The sequence below is a fragment of the Heliconius melpomene genome, chromosome 19, assembly GCF_056956725.1.
Source record: "Heliconius melpomene rosina isolate 202511_hmr_F chromosome 19, ASM5695672v1, whole genome shotgun sequence".
Classification (NCBI taxonomy): Eukaryota; Metazoa; Arthropoda; class Insecta; order Lepidoptera; family Nymphalidae; genus Heliconius; species Heliconius melpomene.
The window spans coordinates 175648-196251 of record NC_140407.1 but is presented as its reverse complement, the minus strand read 5'-3'; the positions used below and the strand labels follow the sequence as shown (position 1 = coordinate 196251).

General features: G+C 35.1%; 3 protein-coding genes across 11 annotated transcripts in view; 2 read left to right on the top strand and 1 right to left on the bottom strand.

Moving 5' to 3' along the window:
• The first annotated feature begins 300 nt into the window (after positions 1-300).
• On the top strand, positions 301-2912 carry Mlc2 (myosin regulatory light chain 2). Its single transcript, XM_085203006.1, has 3 exons — positions 301-441; positions 1737-1931; positions 2151-2912. The coding sequence occupies exons 1-3, from the start codon at positions 439-441 to the stop codon at positions 2568-2570; spliced, it is 618 nt and encodes a 205-aa protein (XP_085059132.1). The 5' UTR covers positions 301-438; the 3' UTR covers positions 2571-2912.
• A 2191-nt stretch (positions 2913-5103) lies between these two features.
• LOC146528203 (FERRY endosomal RAB5 effector complex subunit 3) lies at positions 5104-19749 on the top strand. Of its 5 annotated transcripts, XM_085203003.1 has the most exons (10): positions 5112-6058; positions 6134-6461; positions 8970-9191; positions 9839-10018; positions 12225-12420; positions 13114-13261; positions 13401-13519; positions 15196-15409; positions 15537-15550; positions 17312-19749. In XM_085203003.1, the coding sequence occupies exons 1-9, from the start codon at positions 5878-5880 to the stop codon at positions 15539-15541; spliced, it is 1593 nt and encodes a 530-aa protein (XP_085059129.1). In that variant the 5' UTR covers positions 5112-5877; the 3' UTR covers positions 15542-15550; positions 17312-19749. The 5 variants fall into 5 exon arrangements, with proteins under 5 accessions (XP_085059131.1, XP_085059128.1, XP_085059129.1 ...); XM_085203002.1 differs by having other exon boundaries at positions 5110-6058; positions 15537-19749; XM_085203001.1 differs by having other exon boundaries at positions 5113-6058; positions 15196-19749.
• Positions 18188-20604, bottom strand: part of LOC146528202 (uncharacterized) — a 24848-nt gene continuing 22431 nt past the window's right edge. For 4 of the 5 annotated variants that reach the window (XM_085202998.1, XM_085202995.1, XM_085202996.1 and 1 more), the window contains exons 11-12: positions 20220-20273; positions 18188-20098 (exon numbers count right to left, since the gene is read on the bottom strand). In XM_085202998.1, coding sequence (XP_085059124.1) covers positions 20061-20098; positions 20220-20273 — 92 coding nt within the window. In that variant the 3' untranslated portion in view covers positions 18188-20060. The remainder of the gene's footprint in view (positions 20099-20219; positions 20274-20604) is intronic. The other variant, XM_085202997.1, reaches the window with a different exon arrangement.

Here is a 20604-nt window from a genome sequence, read left to right as displayed (position 1 = left end):
AGTGAAAATTTTCGGTAATTAAAATTTAATCCTAATTATTTTCAATCCAATTAACTTAAAGAATGTTTCATCTTCATTATTCAATAAATTAAATTTGAACGTTGCATGACAATGCTTCTCTGCACTTTATCCGGAAAATAAATAATACGGTGTTCAGATTATAAAAACACACAGCTGATTTTATTTTTAAATGTCCGACCGTGCCTGCCCGCCGGCCTGCCTGCCGGCCGAACCTCAGAGCCGACCAAAGAGTTCTGCTTCTGATGCCATCACTGAGAATTGTGTGGCTAACTATATATGGGATCGAGCTGAAACTGTAGTAGTAGCGGGTAGAGGGGGGACCGTCTTGGAGTATCGGCTTGGGACGATATCTCGGAGTCAGGGTGGGACTGCCGAGTGGTACAGTCTCTCTTCCGTCGAACCAACAAACTACACAAGATGGTAAGTCCAGTGATTGTAGTGGTTATAGTGAATAGTGGAAACAAGAGAAGTGCCTGAGAGGACGTGTCTTGTAGATAGAGGTGCGAGGACGCATGGAGCGCGCGCTACCTTGTTAAATAAGAAATCCCCGTAGCATTGGAGTAGAAAACATTTTCAACTCCAATGCTACGGTGATAGATAAATTTGTATTATTTTATTATTACACTTGTATTTATTTTAAAAAAATCAATTGCGGATTCCAGCAACCGTTTGAAAATTTTATTAATTTACCAATAAGCGAGACTACCAATAAGTCCGGACCTAAATACTTAAATAATTTGAAAGATGTAATATAGCAACAGTAACGAGGACTACCTAATACTAATACCTAATTATCAATAAATATTTGTGCTATAAAGTATAAAGTATTACTGAAGCTGATTTTTCTTAACTATACTTAGGTACATGAAAATCTTAAAATAAATCAATTAAGACACTAGATCGAGTGCTATTTCTGAATGTTTCACGCAACGGAATATACGGCTGAAGACGAAGACGATCTAAATATACGCGCGCCTTGCAACGCCTAAACGGGCTGCTGGAATCGTAATCCGATAGCGGATTGGGAGTATTGGAAAGATATTTCATAATAAAACCAAAGATTGATCAAGTTCATGAGAAATTAATTCATAATCAAAATATTTCGTAACAAATTTCGTATAAAAGTTTACGAGCATGTTTCAGTCAGCTTAATTAATACAAAAATGTCTGCACTAAAGAAAGAAATCGTTGTAGCGACCTGTGCAATATTTCTTTAATGTTTTAAGTTCAGATTACATACATTCCGTTACTTAAGGCAGTCTGTAGTTCTGTACAATCTATAAATATAAAAGGACATGTTCTCACTGACGATGTTTATTTTCGTAATCTGGACATCCGCTAAGGGATTTTGAAAAATTTTAACCTTAAAGAGGGGAAATAGGGGTTGAAAGTTTGTATGGAAAAATCTTTAAATCGCCACCGATTTTTATAAAATTTTAGATTTAAAAAATATTTAACTTTTTACTTTACTTAAAAATATTTCATTGAACACGTGTTTCACGGTTCATTCAAATTCACTCCTAAGGGTGCAAATGAGCAGCCGGAGCTGCGTGCTAGTAATAGCTAACTAGTAATCAAATTAAGAGACCTTTATGATCTATATTTTGATCGAAGAATTACTTGAAACTTACTTGTATATTTTCAATTTAGTCATTTTAGCCAATTTATACTTAAAGCTAAAAGGAAACCAAATTAAACATTTATAATTATATTAGGCGGATAAGGAAAAGAAGATCAAGAAGAAGAAGGCGAAAGAAGACGCGCCCGCTGAGGAAGCCCCAGCAGCGCCCGCGCCCGCCGCCGCTGCCGGTGGTGAACGTCAATCCTCCCGCGGCAGCCGCAAGGCAAAGCGCACTGGCTCCAATGTCTTCTCCATGTTCTCCCAGAAGCAGGTCGCCGAATTCAAGGAGGTCAGTATTAGAATCGCATCATAGCAATTATTGGTTTCTTAAGTACTTCACATTTCACAAGCTTACGAGTATGAATTGTATTATTCTATGAAATCTGTAAATAATATTCATTACTCACTTACTTTTACCTTCTTATCTAAATAATCGATGGAAAACATGCTGATCATTAGGTACCTTCAACATATACAAGTTGCTTTACAAATACGATCATTGTTTTAGGCCTTCCAGCTAATGGACCACGACAAGGACGGTATCATCGGCAAGAACGACCTTCGCGCCACCTTCGACTCTCTCGGCAGGCTCGCCTCCGAGAAGGAACTCGACGAGATGGTCGGTGAGGCGCCCGGCCCCATCAACTTTACCCAGCTCCTCACCCTTTTCGCCAGCCGCATGTCCGGCGGCTCTGACGATGACGACGTCGTCATCAACGCCTTCAAGTCCTTCGACAACGAGGGCAAGATCGACTCTGAGAGGCTGAGGCACGCCCTCATGACCTGGGGCGACAAGTTTTCCGCCGACGAGGTCGACGAGGCATACGACCAGATGGATATCGATGAGAAGGGCTTCATTGATACCAACAAGCTGATCACCATGCTCACAGCCAGCGCCGAGGACGAGGAGGGCGGAGAGGCCGCGTAAATGCTCACTAATATCCAAGGAGTCGAATAGACGGTGGCTACCACCTGGCCCACAAGGTTCACACATCGGATTAAACGCGATGCGAACCGAACAATTTTTTATTTAAATCTCTCTATGTAATTTATTGTTTCCATTTTATAATTTATACATATATAATGAAAATATAGTTTTACTATAATAATACCGTGTACAACTGTCCCTAGTCCCGGTAGAGTGTTGGTTGGGTCAAACGGCAAGAGTCGAGGGATATGTGAGGAATACTATGTATTCATATTTTCTGTTTTAATAAAGATTTAAATCAAGTCTGACTAAACTAAGGCCTGATGAGGTCACTTTATGAAACCTGGGCTTCTCATTACACACCATCACTAGTACTGACATTATTTGACTGACATTATTATATGACTAATACCTATGATTTGATAGGTAATTATATGTTTTTTTTGGTTTTTAATTACACTCCGATATTTTAAAAATTATTAAAGGGGAGTCAAGCAAACACTTATCAAAATAAAAAAGATATCAATAATTACACAAATACATTTTCATATTTTTTGTCTTTATTGAAATTTTATTAATCTATTATTATTTGCAATATTAAGGGGTTTTAAGGGGTTATTTTTGGGGTTGAAAGTTTGTATGAAAGGCTGTACTGTTTTAGTTTCTTATCCAAAGGAGTAATTGCCGATACTATAATGTTAATGAATTACACCTCTTAGTTATGAAGGACAAGACAGTGCTAGCAAACAAAATTATATACAGACCGCGATTTCTATTTGACACATTGGCTTTGCGTAGAGATATTCTCTACCGCATTTGTCATGGGGAGTGTTCTGGAGAACTGTTTGACCTGTTATCTACCTCTGAACTTTCTAACAGCACAGTACATCACAAACTCAAGTACCATCCACACCATCCGGATACGTGGCACTCCACTACTGTGCGGTTTTGTAGGAACTTCCTTCCACGCACCACTCAACTATGGCAAATGTGTTCAAATAGCGCGTCTTAGCGTGATGAAGCGTGATTACTTAACATCAGGTGACCCGTACACTCGTTTGCCTTAGCTTTTTTTATAAAAAATAATATACATTTGATGCTGTTGAATTGAGTTTAAGACAGCCAATGACAGTTTACATATCCCTGCAAGTCTTACAGTAAATAAATAGATTAAATCTTCTTACTATACTCCTGAGGGACGTATAAGAGCGGGTCCTACTCAAATTGCCTACTTATTGACCAGACTGTCATATGGGCAGGGTAACTAACTGTAAGGCGAATTCCAGAAGGTGAAAGCCTAACGGCCCAACATCATCTTCTTGTCATAGACTTTAACGCCACTCCGAAGAAAAAAGTAGCCGAGAAACGTAGGCCTCGGATCAAGTGGTGGTTGCTGAATGGACCGATGTAGACGGACTTCCTGGCAGAGGTGAAAAGTCATAATCTTTCGACTAACACCGAGACTGCTCAGGATGCTTGGGATCGGGCTCAGTCGGCAGGTGAGTTCTTGGCCTTTCTAAGGGAGGACGAGTCATCAATATGGAGACATGGTGATGGAATGACGAGGCAGGAGCCAACTCGTGAATAGAAGACTGCCTTTAAGAAGTGACAGGAATCCAACTCGCCTGAAGACAGATTGGAGTACACAGTAACTAAACGTGCCAGTAAAAGAGCTGTAGCCAGAGTCCGCAGTGAGAGTTTGTCACCATTGTATGATAAACTTGAAACTGTGGAGGGGCAGAAACTTATTTACAAACTGGCACGTTCCCGGGATAAAGCGACGCAAGATATCGCCCAAATGTCTTTGCGTCAGAGATTTCCAGGGCACGCTGCTCTGTAGTCATGCCTCTGTGAAGGAGAGGTGGAGAAGCTACTTCCAGGAATTGCTGAATACTCAGCACCCATGCAGTCTTTATCACGACCCACCGTCTAACCTCGGACTTATCGCCCCAATAACCCTTCGTCCTTAATCGTTGGGCCCTCTTAGTGTGCTTATGCTTACTGACCTTTTTAACGTTCTCGTTTATTGTAATAAATTCTTTGATTCTTTAACTATTCCGGGGTATAATTTAATTTTGGATGATGGATACTTTCGAAACTGCAAGGCTAAACTGTATGTCCCGATTTCTTTATCATTAGGTTTTTCGGATGGTTCCGTATGGTAAATATATAAACGTATTTAAGTACATCAAACAATTTAACAATAATATTTTAGGATTAAAAGAATAAACTAATGAATATTTCAATTGAAATAATTGAAATATTCATTAGTTTATACAAATATGAAGTATTCTTTATTAGCTATGATATTCTAGTGAACAGATTTAAAAAAGTCCATTCAAGTACAAATCGGACTCGCCCAACCACGGTTTCGTACCAATTTGATGATTTTGGGGTCAAGGGGAACCTGACTTTTGTAAAGTTTTTACTTATCAACTTTTATAAAGCTGAAAAATTTAAGTTTGGGAAATACTTGATTTTGTATGAAGTCAACTTTTGAGGTACGAAACTATAATATTATTTTTTATGTTTCTTTACGTTTTAATTTTGTCTTTAAAGATATAAAAGTAGACTACCAATCAGGTATCTAATTAGCTATGCCTTGATAGATGCATTTTCAACTTAGCTCACCAAATCTATAATTAAGAGATACACAGAATGGCAGGTACTAGTGTGGACGTCCCGGTGAGAATGAAGAAGAACGTGCTTAGCTGGTTTGGACACGTAGAACGAATGAGTGATGACAGATTGGCAGAAAGATTTATGAAGGAAAGGTGAGCGGTAAAACTAGCAACCCGTTGGTTATTACAGCAATTGAGAAATTTCACTATAATCTCATGTCTGATGTCCTCTTAGAAACTTTCCATGTGTAGAGGAAGTGTCAGCCGGTTACTAGTTTTAGAAGCAATGGCTTCGATTCTCACTTGACAATTATTTAAATTTAATTAATGTTAATTTTAGAATACAATAAGTATTGTGTTGGATTACAAAGTTCGACGGCCCTAAAATAGACAAAGTAGAAACCGGTGCCCATGGTCGTAAGAAAAGGGAGACCGGGTGGTCCGGGATATTCCTAAAAAATATACATATTTGACACTTTTTAATTTCTAATTATGGAAGTCATTATTTTAACGCCAGAATAAGATAGGTTTCAAATTCTAATGTCTATAAATTAATGTCAAAGAACTTTCGAACGTAATATCAAATATTTTTATAATCTGTAATCTGTATCCATCAAATGTCAAATGATGAAATGACTGTGTAGGTAGTGTAAGTGGGCAGGCGAGTAATTGTTTACATTTGCAAAATGAGTGCGGAAACAGTGCAAAAACTGACAAAAACCTTTAAATTTTCCTTTCCAACATGCACCAACAAGGAATTACATTTCAAGCTAGAAGTTCCGGTGGAGATCCCTCACGGAGGGTTCACACGCGAGCTTGTGCAACGAGTAATAAAAATGTTTCATATACCGGTGTATTTAGAAAATGGTATTTAAACTAATCAATTACTATGGACATTACACTTCCTTTAATATCATATCTTACATGTGTTCTAACTTGTAGAATTTAACGAGAAACTAGCATCTTTCGTATCAGAAGAAACAAAATACTTTTATAATGAACGTGACGCAAAGCTCATAGACCAATTGAAGAATAACGACTTAAATGTTGACGGTATAGTAAAAAATTGGGAGAAATTATTTAAAGAGAACGTAGTAGACTTTGCTGAGCAAAAAGGGTCATCAGATGAGGAGGTGTTTGCAGCTGCATATCACAAGTTGGTGCATTCGCCAGCTTTGGAGACAATAATGCAAGTGGAAAGCGCATACGCAAAAACAGTTATGAATATGTTAAAAAATAGAGATGAGGATATTCAGAAACTTACCAAGAGGTGTTTAATATGTTTATTTTTTTATGCAGTATAAGCATTACTCTATTTCATCTCCATGTATACAATACACTATGATATCATATCATTTTAAAAAATATATGTACAATGTACATAACATTTCTAAACAACATAACTTTCTAAAAAATTTGATGCGGCTTTCTCATTTATATTTTTATACTATAGTACCTAGTCACTACCACATAGGTATTTACTATAAACCTTTCCTATTATACGCCAACACGGTACTACAGACCTGGCTGGTGAGTAGAGGGACTAAACCCACCACTGATTTTTTTCCTAAAAATATATTTGAGGCAAAATGGAATTTTTATGTTTTAGTTTAATGTTTAGAGGATCAGAGTTTTAATATTGCAAGATTTAAAGAAGATTGTTTGTCTTTGCATATATATCAAGCTTACACATATGGTAGACTCAGTGGCGGACTGAGAGGGGCGGTCCTTTAGCCTATACTGTGCAAGTCGAGCCGTTTCCACATCAACAACGAGTTAATGATCTAAGTTTTTTGACCATGAAAGCTGCTGAGCTAAGTCTATTCGCCAATCCATCAACATGGGGTCCCCACTGTAATTTGGAGTCTATGGTGATACCGAGAAATACCATAGAATCAACAGGATCTATGGGTTCACCATTCAAGAGTACATCAATCAAGAGTACATCTGCTTTAAGAATATTTGTGTTAGGTGTTCTAAAAATCATGCATTTAGCTTTCTTACTATTCAATAGGTTATTAATACTGAACCAATGTACTAATTTCGAGAGATCATTGTTTACATCGTCATATACGATTTATCGTCTTTTTAGTTTATAAATCAATACTATCTCATGGTTTTCAACTAGATACGGCAAATGATTAATGTATATTAAAAATAGAAAAGGACCAAGAATAGACCCTTGTGGGACCCCATGCTGATTACTGAACCATAAGATTCTTGCCATTCACTTTAGTAAAACCATACTGTTTATCGTGCATAAGATTATGTGAACTAAAATGCACCAATATTTGATTTAGAATATTTTTTCAAAAATCTTGCTAAACGAGGGTAGTCTAGAAACGGGTCGAAAATTATTGGGATCTGGTGTACTACCCGATTTAAATATAGGTATGACTTTACTAAATTTCATTAGGTCAGGAAACACATAGATAGATAAATAGATAGATATAGATAGCACATATATAGAGTATGGCTATACAATTATTAAATATGGCGAGGTCAGGAGCAACTGTGTTTATTATATAGCTAATCAATTTTACAGAAATACCCCATAAATCTGACGTTTTCTTGATATCAAGGGACTTGAATGTCTTAACAATGTGTCTTGAATTGACTGATTTAAATTTAAAATCTACATTACATTTTTGTACGCTCGCCTTAAGTAATGATTCATCGACGGCTGTGGAGGATATAAGTGTATCGGTTGTCGAAACTGGAATGTCAGCAAAGAATTTTTCAAATACACATGAATCTTCTTGATCAGAGTTGGTTAAACCATTGTTAATTTTTAATTTAAATTCAGAGTTATGTTTCTTAGCTTTTCCATTTTCACAATTTATTATGTCCCATGTCATTTTAATTTTATCAAAAGAATTTTTAATTTTATTAAAAGCTTTTTTTTAATATGTAAAGATTTTACACTTTACACACAGAACTTCGCATTATAGTTAGTTATAAGTTATACTTTTGTAATAAATAATAATTTATTAAACGTTCCTAACAGAAAACCAATAGTTTTAGGTGAAAAAGTTAAAAATAATTTCTATGAATCAGTCAAAGTTCTAAAACTATTTCTAAAAGTGTAGACTAAAGAATATTTTCACATAACAACTATGTGTTACTATTGCTTTGAACATAAACAAAACATCAAATGTTTAAAAAATTATCCATAATTTGACTATGAAAGTTTATTTGTCTCATGTACTAGACAATATTTACGCAACGAAGAAGAAAAAACACTATAACATTGTCACCTACTTGAGAATGAAGATTCCATATCTGAATAATACAAAAAATAAATCCGTTTATTAAGAAATAGTTCTTAATTGCGTAAATTACTAACAAGTCATTGACAATACATAATCTAAATTCACTTTTATATCAAACTGAGTTCGTTATAAAGCTTTTCATTACCGTTAAATGATTCTTCTTCTTCTTTGTCGTTTCACTCTTCACAGAGCGGTCGTGGTCGTCCTTTTTAAAGGTTGGTGGTGCGCCACACAGTCCGACGCCATTCTACGCGGTTGACTGGTGCATTCGTAGAGAGGGTCATTTCAAATGATACCTTAGTACTATTTTAAATAAGTGATATAAAGAGGATAACATGAAATCACTTTCAATTTTTAAATTTTCGGTACATTTTGGGGTTATCGGCTCCACTGTGCGACGCGTGCAAAATATTTTTATACATTATAATCATTATAATATTTAAAGCTATTAATCTTGATATTGTAATTTTAGTATGCTTACTTTTGTTATATTCTTACCATTTTAGACAAACAGAAGAAATGGAGGAAAAGGTGAGACTTCTAAATATATCAACCACAGAGCAAGACATCAATGCATTAGCCGCGCAGCATTTTGAACAGCAGAGTTTATCTACGGGCCGCTGGGAGTCACAGTTAGATGCGTTGAGACACACCCAGAGGGCGTCTCACAGAGCCTGGCTCATGGCCGCCATGGATGAATATCAGACTGATGAGAGGGTCACTCCAAGGTTTGTTACTGCGTAACAACTCTAAATCTAATTTATTATTTTCTTTTCTTAAACAAATATTCCATTTCGGATTGTTGGATTATTCGATTCGATTTTGGGTATTTTTTGTAATATGCAATCATTACAGTAATTTTACAAAGAGTATTATAAATCCTTACCCAAATCAATAATTTAACAGTTAAGGCCGTTTCTGTAAGAGTAAATTAAATTATTCATTGACATCAATACGTTGGACTGTCAGTCAATTCTGTTTATTAAATGAATAATCATGTAGCTCAAACGGGCGAAGCCACAGAGGGGCCGTTAGTTAGATACTAAAATTGCAGATAATTAAAAACTCCCTATCAAAACGTAACAACTAGAAAAGAGCTGATAATCTTCTAATGGCTAAAAATATTTTCGTGATTTGTGGCTAAGAATACTCAAATATCTATATATCTAATAAGTCTCATTTCGACCAAAAAAATCTAATTCAAAATCAGTTCATACGTTTCAAAAATACCACAGACAAACATACATATACAGGCAGACATGTCAAACTTAAAACACCCCTTTATTTTCGTATTTTATCTGTATGTTCGAGGGTTAATGAGTGTGCCACTGCAAGTGGCCTCCACTCTAATAAATTCACTTAACAAATGCATCAGTTTTTCCAGCAATTCCCCCTTATGTTCATTTCCAACGGAACAAGCTACGTTAGCACCTCTGCTACCGCGGCTTGAAGAAAGCTTCACCATACATCTGGGATCTCAGCTGAAGCAAACACACAATATAAGACTGGTTGCGGTGGACATGATGGACCTGTGCTCCAGTGACAGGACTGATGGGTATGATAAGGGTTTACTCGTACGTCAACTCGTGTAACGGATACGTCCGCTACTTGTATAGATCATGTTTTTTGTCATTGTGAGACTGTAGAAAAACAAATGATTACTTATTTAAGCTCAGATCATTGTGGACAAAAGTTTTCGGTAATAGATAAAATATTCGCAGAACGTAAACAAATAACAATTAGACCAATCACTGAAAGCAAAATTAATCTTTTTAATAGTAAAGTGATAGGAAAAATTGCAAACTTAGATGTAACGGGATTAAATCCGAATCAGCTATATTGCCAAGCTTTTAATTTACTCTCAACAGAATTTGATAACATTTTTAAAGTTAAACAAATATATAAAAACTTCAAGTCAACTTTTAGCGACTGGGCAACTGTTGGTATATACCGAAGCAGAAACAAACTATACAAATTATATAATATGAGGCAATAGAATCAAGATCCGGCATTCTTGTTAAAAGTTAGAAATTTTTCAAAAATATTTAAATAGGTATGTACCCATTCTAAGTCTATGTATATAAGAGCAAAACTTTGAACTCTAGTAATAAAATTAAAGGTACATGGTACTATTACTACTGTAACTGGGAGATCTAGAGCTGTCAGTGAACCTATTAAATTAAAAGTTAATAATATAATCTTAAATTCAGATTTAGAAGTGGCAAATACTGTTCAATTTTTTTTCTGATATATTTACTGAAGTAACACGTTCACTGCCATCATCTCCTTCGGAAGCAGAACTAATACTAAAGACCCATGTAAATAGTTGTGGATAAAATTTTGTGTTTAAGAATGTCTCACCAGATGAAATTGTCAAAACTTTTAAGACTTAATTTAAAGAAAACTGGTGACCTATGGGGCATGTCTATTAAAGTTCTTAATACAATTATACCTAATATTGCTCCTTACCTTGCTTTAATTTTTAACAGATGTGTAAAACCAGATTATATATGTAACAAAAATTCTAACAAGTAAAGCTTATTATACTGTTCAAGAATATTTAAAGGATAAACATGTATGGAATTAATGTCTATTGAATGTCAGGCAGGACAGCTGCCAGCTAATGTAATAGTAAAATATACCATTGACTTTGAAAAGAGCAACTGTTGAGTGTCTTGCCTTCCGAACCGGTGGTAGCTTTTTGTTTATATGTTCATTCGACGATTCAAAAGTGCTTCTTGTCTAAATTTTTCTAAATTCTTGTCTAAATTTTTTCTTGTCTAGATAGTCTATTTGAATAAAGAATATTTTTAATTTGAATTTATAATGAGGCAGTCGTGGCGTAGTGAGTGGCGAGTGGCGGAACCCGACGCTGCGCTTCGCCTGTTTACTAGAGCGAGGAAATGAAAATATTAAATATTTTCTTTCCTAGAATAGGAATAAAACCCACGACTGACACTCGCACCTTTACAGTCGCACGTTTGCGACCTTTTAACATATAATTTCGTTTTTTCTTTTTGTGACGTGAAAGCTCCATCCAATCATCTTAAACTCTTATTTTAAAATACTAACGCCCGAACCGCATTCTCGCTTTTAGGGGTGTAGGCCGTCCACACTCTCGCCTTATTCAATTGTTCACTAGGTCTCTTATAAGATGGATGTAACTCTAGTAACTGTTAGCTGCTTTATGTACCTACCAATATTATAATGACTTGCGTCTATGACACTAAAATAAAAAAAACAAAATCACAAGACCGAATGTGGTGGATGACGTCAATTCACCGCTACAGATATATATAGAATATGATTTTTTCAATATGCAAGTTTTTAGTATAACGGTTGTCTATGGTTAGCCCTTTTGTATCATATAGTTCATAACTATTAGTTTGTACATCTTGGAAATAACTTTGTTACAAAAAATGTTTTCTAAAATAGCCAAATTTTAATCAAAAAATTTCAAGGCTGTAGGGAAAAAACTACTGGTTTCTGACTTTTTTCCATAACTAATTTTAAGAACACTATTATAAAAAAACATGCACCATGTTTTTATTACCGTAGAATAAAAATAAAAGTGTTGCAGAGAGAACCTAATGTTAAGATACTACGGTCCGGTGTCGGTCCAGACACCGCCTAATTTTGGAGACATTACGTGTTGAGTAGCCGCACTCAGCATTGCGCCATGTCCTGTTACCTGCCGCTGTGCCGCTGTGCCGCTGTGCCACGACGGCCTTATTTAACCATCTTAATGTCTCCTCTTATAGCGGTACCTGGTCCCGCGTGGGCCCCGCCCTAGCACTATACTCCCACGAGTTGAGTGGTGCAGTAGTATTATCAGATTCGAACCTGGACTCCCCTCACCACCACCGTCACCACGCGTTACACAGGGTGCCCACTGACCACCACTTCCCTGATCTGGACGCTCAGTTGAGACACGTGCTACAGTCTGTTAAGGAACCTGTATGTATTATTTTGTTTTTATATGAAATTATATTGATTGTTGCTGTCATTAATTATCTCCTCTACCCAAAAGTTGCTTTAAAAACATCGCCCTTTTAGCGATACGGCCACCTTTTGCACTGATTTTTATGCGAAGAGTGATCGAAAAGTAATGATAATCAATAATTAACACAATGAGTATAGTAAAAATAATTATTTATTTTCTACAGTCTCTTAACATCTAAAATTAGAATTCTCTTTATCTTTGATCAAGCGGCCATAGTGTCGCTAACGTCAACTGTTAACCTTGACACTGAATTTCTTCGGCGTTCGGTGGTCATGGTGTCAGTTGGTCAGGTGGTCATATAGAGTCCTCCAACATTTTCAACAAGTCGTATGTTTTGAGTAGACATGTGTTTTCAAGCGGAGGTATTGATGACAGCCCCGATTTGGATCTTTTTCATTTGATTTTCACTCCTCGGCAAATCATATTTAAATTATTCATTTGAATGCTCCCGAAAATCAAGGTTTCCATCAAATTAAGTTTTTTTTTCTCAACTAGTGAATACCTGAGCAAGTAAAGGATATATAATATTTATTTTAGTTTGTACGGGGAATTTCGATTGCCATTACTTTCGGATCGCCCATCGTACTTTTCTATAACTCTTGTATACAATGTATATATGTGTAACTCGCAACCGAATGTGGTCGAAGGCGGAGAGGCGCAACGAGGCGCGCGGGGCGCGGAGAGGCGGGCGACGTGCGCTGCGGGCGGGCGACGTGTGCGTGACGCGCCACAGCAACCTCGCGGAGGCGCACGTCGTGTTCCACCTGCTCGTGGACGACGAGTCGCTCAAGTCCGGTGAGAGTGGTGACACTGTACGATAAGCCACGTTCAGCACAAATTTCATTAAGATGTATTTAATAGAATAGATACCGAGATAAAAACTTTATCGTTAAGGGTTGTTACCCCCATAACTCCTTTATGTTTATGTGTTCAGGCGACATGACGTCTCGCCACCCTGCCATCTTGGGGCTGCGCAACATATTGAAGGCGGCGTGTTGTAATGACGTCACATCCATCGCTATACCACTTCTGCTACGACATGAGATTACTGAGGTAGTTTTTGTTTTCCTGCTTTACACTATGTACTAGAGTAGACAGAAGTAATCAAAAGGGTATCAAATTCAAGAGCTCAATACGAGGATTTCAAAAAGGTATGATATCATTACCATAATGAATCCTAGCGTAGAAGTGAAAAATAAAAAAATATTTGAAAACACAAAAACTCCGACTGCATACAACTAACAAGAAAATAAACAAGCCCAATAGTTTATTAGGATTAACAGTCGGGACCTATAACTAATTCTTCAATTAATAAAATCTACCAGGAACCCCGCAAGTTCCGACTGTTAATCCTAATAAACTATTGGGCTTGTTTATATTCTTGGTTTTATTACTTGTAATTAAAGTATTATTCCGCACTTAGAAAAGAAAAATACTTATTTAGAAAACATAATATAAACATTAAGATTTAGCGGGATTTATACCCGCGCCTCTTGGAAACCGTCCAAGCGCTCTGACCACTAAGCCATAAGTTCTTTCTTATCGAGGTACGTCGAAATTCTAATACGCTAGTTATAACTTATTTATGTTGTTAGCATCTCTGTATGTCAGATTCCGCTACGTTCAAGTTTTTAGACGTTTTCTAAATAAGTAACTTATATTTTATTACCGATTATTTATTCTTTATTCAAATAGACTATTACAAACACTTGTAAATCGTCGAACGAACATATAAACAAAAAGCTACCACCGGTCCGGAAGGCATTTCTGCTGAGAAGAGCCGGCAAGAAATTCAATAGTTGCTCTTTTTTTGAAAAGTACAATTTCTTCAATGGTACAATTTATTACATTAGCTGGCAGCTATCTTGCATTACATTCAATAGATAATTCCATACATACATCCTCTAAATATTCTTGAACAGCTTCACTTGTTAGAATTTTTTTACAGATATTTTAAATGTTGGAAGTGGCAAACCTAGAATACACTGCGGAATTTTATTATATACACGTATGCTCAGACCCATAAAGGATTTATTAACTTTCTGGAGGCGAAAACTTGGTGTAACAAGCTTATCTTTATTTCTCGTTTCTATCGTATGACTGTCGCTATTTTGCTATGACAATGTATATTTTGTCGGACAAAGAGAATATTATCTATATATATATAAAAAGACTTGTCCTCACTGACTGAGGTAAGATGCGCGCAACCGTAACCACTGATAGTAGAAACGTGAAATTTGGACAGATGTTTACTTTCGTAATCTGGACATCCACTAAGAAGGGATTTTGAAAAATTTTTACCACCTTTTTTTTTTAAATCACCACCGATTTTTATCAAATTTGAAATTCAGACTCTTAAATAGATTTCATTGAACACGTCTTTCGTGGGTTTTTAAAATACACCTCCTAAGGATGCAAAAAAGGGGTTGAAAATTTGTATGGAAAAATCTTTAAATGGCCACCGATTTTTATAAAATTTGAAACTTAAGACTCTTAAAAATGGTTTATTAGAATTCATCCCCAAGCGTGCAAATACACAGGCGAAGTTGCGCGCGCCCACTGGTAATATATATATTGGGAAGCAACTGTAAGAATACCTGCATCTTTGAAAACATCTCGCAGCAATGTTTATTGTTATTAAATATACAATATTGTAAAAAAAATCTAATAAAGTAGATTAACTGTATGTTTGCTCTACAATCAAATATACATTGCTCGGTGACGTACAGGAGATGACGGCGGCGTGGTGCCTGCGGCGCGCCGAGCTGGTGCTGAAGTGCGTGAAGGGGTTCGTGCTGGAGGCGGCGGGCGGCGGCGGCGCGGCGCTGCGCACGCTCACGGCGGCCGTGCCGGGCGCGCTCGCGCCTGACCTGTTCCTGGCACTGGCGCACCTGCTGCCCACCATTTTCCGGGTGGCGGGCCCCGTGAGGGTGGGTGGGAACAACTAGACGCGGCTCGTACCGAAGGCGGCGCTGCGCACGCTCAGGGCGGCTGTGCCGGCCACGCTCATGCCTGTCCCTGTTCCTGGGGCTGGCGCACCTGCTGCCCACCATCTTCCGGGTGGCGAGCTGCTAGTCGCGGGAGGTTTATTAGCAATAATTGTTTTCTTTTTTAACTGTTACTAAGTAGGCTTAGAAATAGACATAATTATACCTAGGTATTTAATTTCTAAAAGTCCAGGTATTTGGATTACATTTTTCTATATATTTAACTTATAAAATTAGCTGAAGACTAGGAGCAACTACTTACCTGACCACAACCGGATCATAAGAACTTGGTGACTTATGATTCTAAATAGTATTGGAAATAAACTCTTAACGCGGCGTTGAGTTCTGCCACTCAACACGCAATGCCTCCAGAATTCGGCAGAAAATGGGGAACGGAATGTCTTAACACTAGGTTCCATCTGCTGTGTGCGGGCTATAGCATAGAGATAAAAAGAGAAATCTAAAATATTCGTAAGTCCTTAAGCAATTTTGGCTAGGCCATTATGGGCTATGTTAATAGAAAGTTGTACCTAATTATTGATCTCTATATATAATAAAACAGTAAAAATATTTTGTCTGTACATTTAGTATTTTTGGTTAAAATGGATAGAGGGAAACTTAAAAATAGAAAGCAAAAATTTTTTGTTTGTCTGTCTGTATGTTTGGTCCCGTTAATCTCTGAAAGTACTAAACCGATTTACGTAAAACTTTTACCAATTTCTTTGTTTTAACCTAGCTTAACATCTAAGGTTTGTTTCATCAAAATCGGTTCATAAAAAAAAAGTTGGTCATTTGAATGAACTCAACGCTTGAGGTTGCCTGCAAATATATAGAAATCCATATCTATACTTATAATAAATCTGTATTTGTTTGTAATAAATCTGTATTTTTAACCGACTTTCAAAACAAGGACGGGGTTCTCAATTAAACATTTTCGATTCGATATTCGATTAATTACTTTGGATTCCATTTCGATATTGGATTATTTGATTCGATTTTTGTAATATGCAATCATTACAGTTATTTTACAAAAAATATTATAAACTCTTACCCCAATCAATAATTTAACATTTAAGAATGTTTCTGAACGAGTAAATTATTCATTGACATCAACACATTTGACTGTCAATTCTGTTTCTTAAATGAATAAAGTTATTTATATTATATATATTAGTTCAACCGGGCGAGCCGCGGGGGGGCCGCTAGTTGTTAATATTAGTTAAGTCATGTGTTTCTTATTTAGGTTCGTAATATATAATAAAAAATTAAACATTTGTTGGTTTAATTTCTCTTCAGATCCTTTAATATTTTATTAAAGGCCCCTATAGCCCCTCACCCCACATCTAAGCTTCGCAACCCAATAGGTCTCTATGACGCTCGAGCAATCCCGAATCCCGAGTTAGCATTATCTTCTGCCCATCTATCTTACCATACCATGTCTTACACTGATCTCGTATTCCGTCTTTTCTCCATTTCTTTCAATTACCTGAACCTAACTAGAGCCGCCCCTGCAGGAGGAGGACATGTGTCCTCACATCCACATATGTATGTAATATAAATCGTCTAACTTTTTTGTGCATAAAGTTGAAATTAATAAATGAGATTGCTAACGTCATCGATGATTTTGCTGACAATTAAATAAGTTGCTTATTATTCTCAAATGATTATAATTTTTCACTTTGTTATTTTTGATAATTTATTTATTAGCTAACGCCGCTTGTTACTATTTGTAATATTTAAAGAAACACTGTTAGGAACAATTTCAAATTCCTCTCAAATCTTAGAATATAAAAAAAATTGTTAAAATAATTGTTTATTTTTCTTTTTTGTTGTCCGCATATAGCATGCATGCATGCAGGAACAAGGCAGACAAGCAGAACCTAGTTTTAACACTCCGGTCACCACTTTCCGTCGAATTGTCAAGGCACTGCGTGCTGAGTGGCGGAACTGAACGCCGCTCTTTACTTTGCTACCAGAGCGAGAAAATGAAAATATCAAATAATTAACTCCCCTTGAGTGAAAACCAAACCTATCAACAACAATTCGCAAGATGTTATGACAATTTTTACTAACGAGTGTCTTTTAGCACCCGACTTTGTCTTATTACATCAGGGCAATTAAATATATATATTTTTGTTTTGAAGACAATTATATGTTGCTAAGCATTTTGTCTTACCACTAGGTTCCCAGGTTCATTCTGCCTATCCCGCCGCTTACGCGTCATGCTGTATTCTGCACATGATAGATGTTATATTATGTAATTTCTATATCACATTCTTTTAATTTTGTGAAATAATATTGCTTGACTTGTATGTATTGTGAAAGACTAAGGAAAAACAAAAATATATTATAATATAATATACGTTACCTTTATAAGTAATTTTGAAAAAAAATGTACAAAAATAAAACACAACTTCCTAATTCTAACATTCGTCCGTCACAATAAAAACTCAATGAAACAATTTATAATCAAAACAGGTTTATAATACAACTGTACACAAACAGTTTGTACTTTACATCATTATTTAAAATTACGTCATATACTCTAATAATTATTATAATTAATTCGATTAAAATGGCTGTACACTATTCAGGAAGCCTTGAGATAAAAGGTAAGGTTACTTTATAGGTCACAATTATTGGAGTGAATATATGTTAGAAAAATTACTATGGCAGTAATAACCTGATAGCACTGTAAATAATACTGTATAATAATGACTGTAAATAAAAATAATCAATGTTTTAGTGTTTATTTTCTTTAGTTTATTTTTTGTCCCACGTCCAAATGAATAGACTAGTGGATATAATAGACTATAGTTTGATTTTTTCGTGTTAGTTTATCTGACTGATACAATAAAACTTATCTTTTATACAACGCTTCATCTGCTAAATTTAAAAACTTAGCATTATTCAGCGCTTACAAACTTTTATTATTAAGAATTATTGTCATACACATTATAGATACATTGATATTTTAACTATAATTACGATATTAAATGTTTTTTCTAAGCTGCTCAAAACAATTAGAAAAAATACAACACAAAAATTCTTAAAAAGTATTTAATAATAAATATCTAAAAGGCATAGTTTTTATAGTGAAATTAAAATAAAAAGAAAACTTCATAATATATCAGAAGTGTCGAAAAATTATAACTAGAACGAGAATTTCATAAAAAGTTTAGGTTCAGGTTAAGTTTAAGTTCTAAGCACTAAGCGATTTAGCATAAATATATACTTATTGAATGAATGAAGTGACGCGGCCTCGTCCGCGTGGCCAAACTGTAACTATAAATGTATGACGATAAATGGACTATTCAACTAGTAGTTCCTAATGTTAGCGTGTTCACGCAAAGAAACCTCAACTTTAGTTTTGTTTCTAATAATGAAAAATAAATAAATATATATATATATATATACATATATTTAAAAAAAAATATGAAAATAACAAATTTTTAAAGGAGATAAATTTTGTAAAGCAAATAGAAAATATTTTGAATACTTTAGTGAACGAAAAAGCTAAGAAAATTCTTACATCTCAAATGACAAAAAAAAAGTATTTTGTGGATTTTTATTAATTAAAATTTTTATTTTGACGCGACAATTGTACGCAAAAGAAAAACAAAATATAATTTAAGTAAGTAAGTAAGCTAAGCTAAAATCATCACAAAATATTAAACTATATTTATAAACTAATAACTAATATTCTACTAAGAAAAAACTAACATTCTACTAAAGAATGTTTTAAAAAAAGTAAATTGAACACTTACAAAAAACTAAACAATCGCACCAAAAAACTAAAATGAATATTATAATTATTTGTAATTTGTACTTTTATACGTTATATTATAATAGTTTACTAGTAGAGTAAAAACACTAATGAAAATAAACGGATTTGTCAATCGAGATTATTAACGTCAAATGAAATATTGGGAAGTCGGAAACGGAAGTCTCCTAATGGGGACAGGTTCCCTCTGACTAACTCGCCGTTTACGGGAGACAGCTATATTGTAGATATGTGGCTTCACGCTGTATTCCGCACATGATAGATGTTATCTTATGTAATAATGATTTTTTTTCTTGCATTATAAAAACAGAGTTTGCTTTATAAGTGTTTTATAAAATTGTTTATTTTTATATTGAATAAAAAAATACTGCAGTCTCTTGTTTATTTTTTAAATAAATTGTCATGTAATAATTGTTTGTTGTTGCCATTCTCTTTGACGTAAGCAATGTGTCCATTGAATATTTAACATAAATATTAAGTTATAGTTATGTCTTCTATTAAAAATGTTTATATTTTTAGAAAACGCACAAAAGTTTGTGGAGTTATTTTTATAAATTTTACCCGATACATTATTTTTATAAATTTCCTATAAATATGGTTTCTATCTTTAATGTAACTTGAAAACTGTAAAAATGTTTACAATTTTTAATTTTAATTTCCAATGTAATGTGATATTTTATTAGACATATAAAATGTTATTTTATTATTGTACAAAATTTATTAGACCCTGGTTGTGCAAGTTGTTATTAATCTAATTTACTACTTATTTGTTTACAAGTGGCATCTCGAATATCTAGAGGGTTGCGAGTGTCTCGAAACCCTATCATCTTTGGCGGCTGCGGCTTGTGGTCCTTTGCGCGGCTGAAAAATACAAATTATTTTATGTAATATACTAATTTTATTTACTTAAGATTTAAATTTTTTTTAATGAGTTATATTTGTATTTTACTTAAATGATACCAAATATATATTGTAAACATACTTTCTGTCTGTGTGGCGCGAGTCGCCCGTCGCTTCTTCTCTCCGACAGCTGCTACTGTAAAATAACAAGATATTATCTTTAATATTATCTATATAATCTATAAGTATCATAAAATTGTAACAAATCGGTGTCTTGATGGTAGATATATGAGACAAAATGTTATTCAATTAGCGTTTAATAATATAAAAGTACCAAAAACAATTATTTTTATTTGTCTGCTTATCTGTGCATTTGTTCACGCTAATCTAAGAAACGTCTTAACCGATTTCTTAGCCATAACATTGACTGTGTCACCCCCGTATGATCTACATGCATGTCCATTATAGATCATACGGGATCTTAATTAGTTTGCCAGAGCAAGAGCCTTACTTGTCAACGGCTCTAC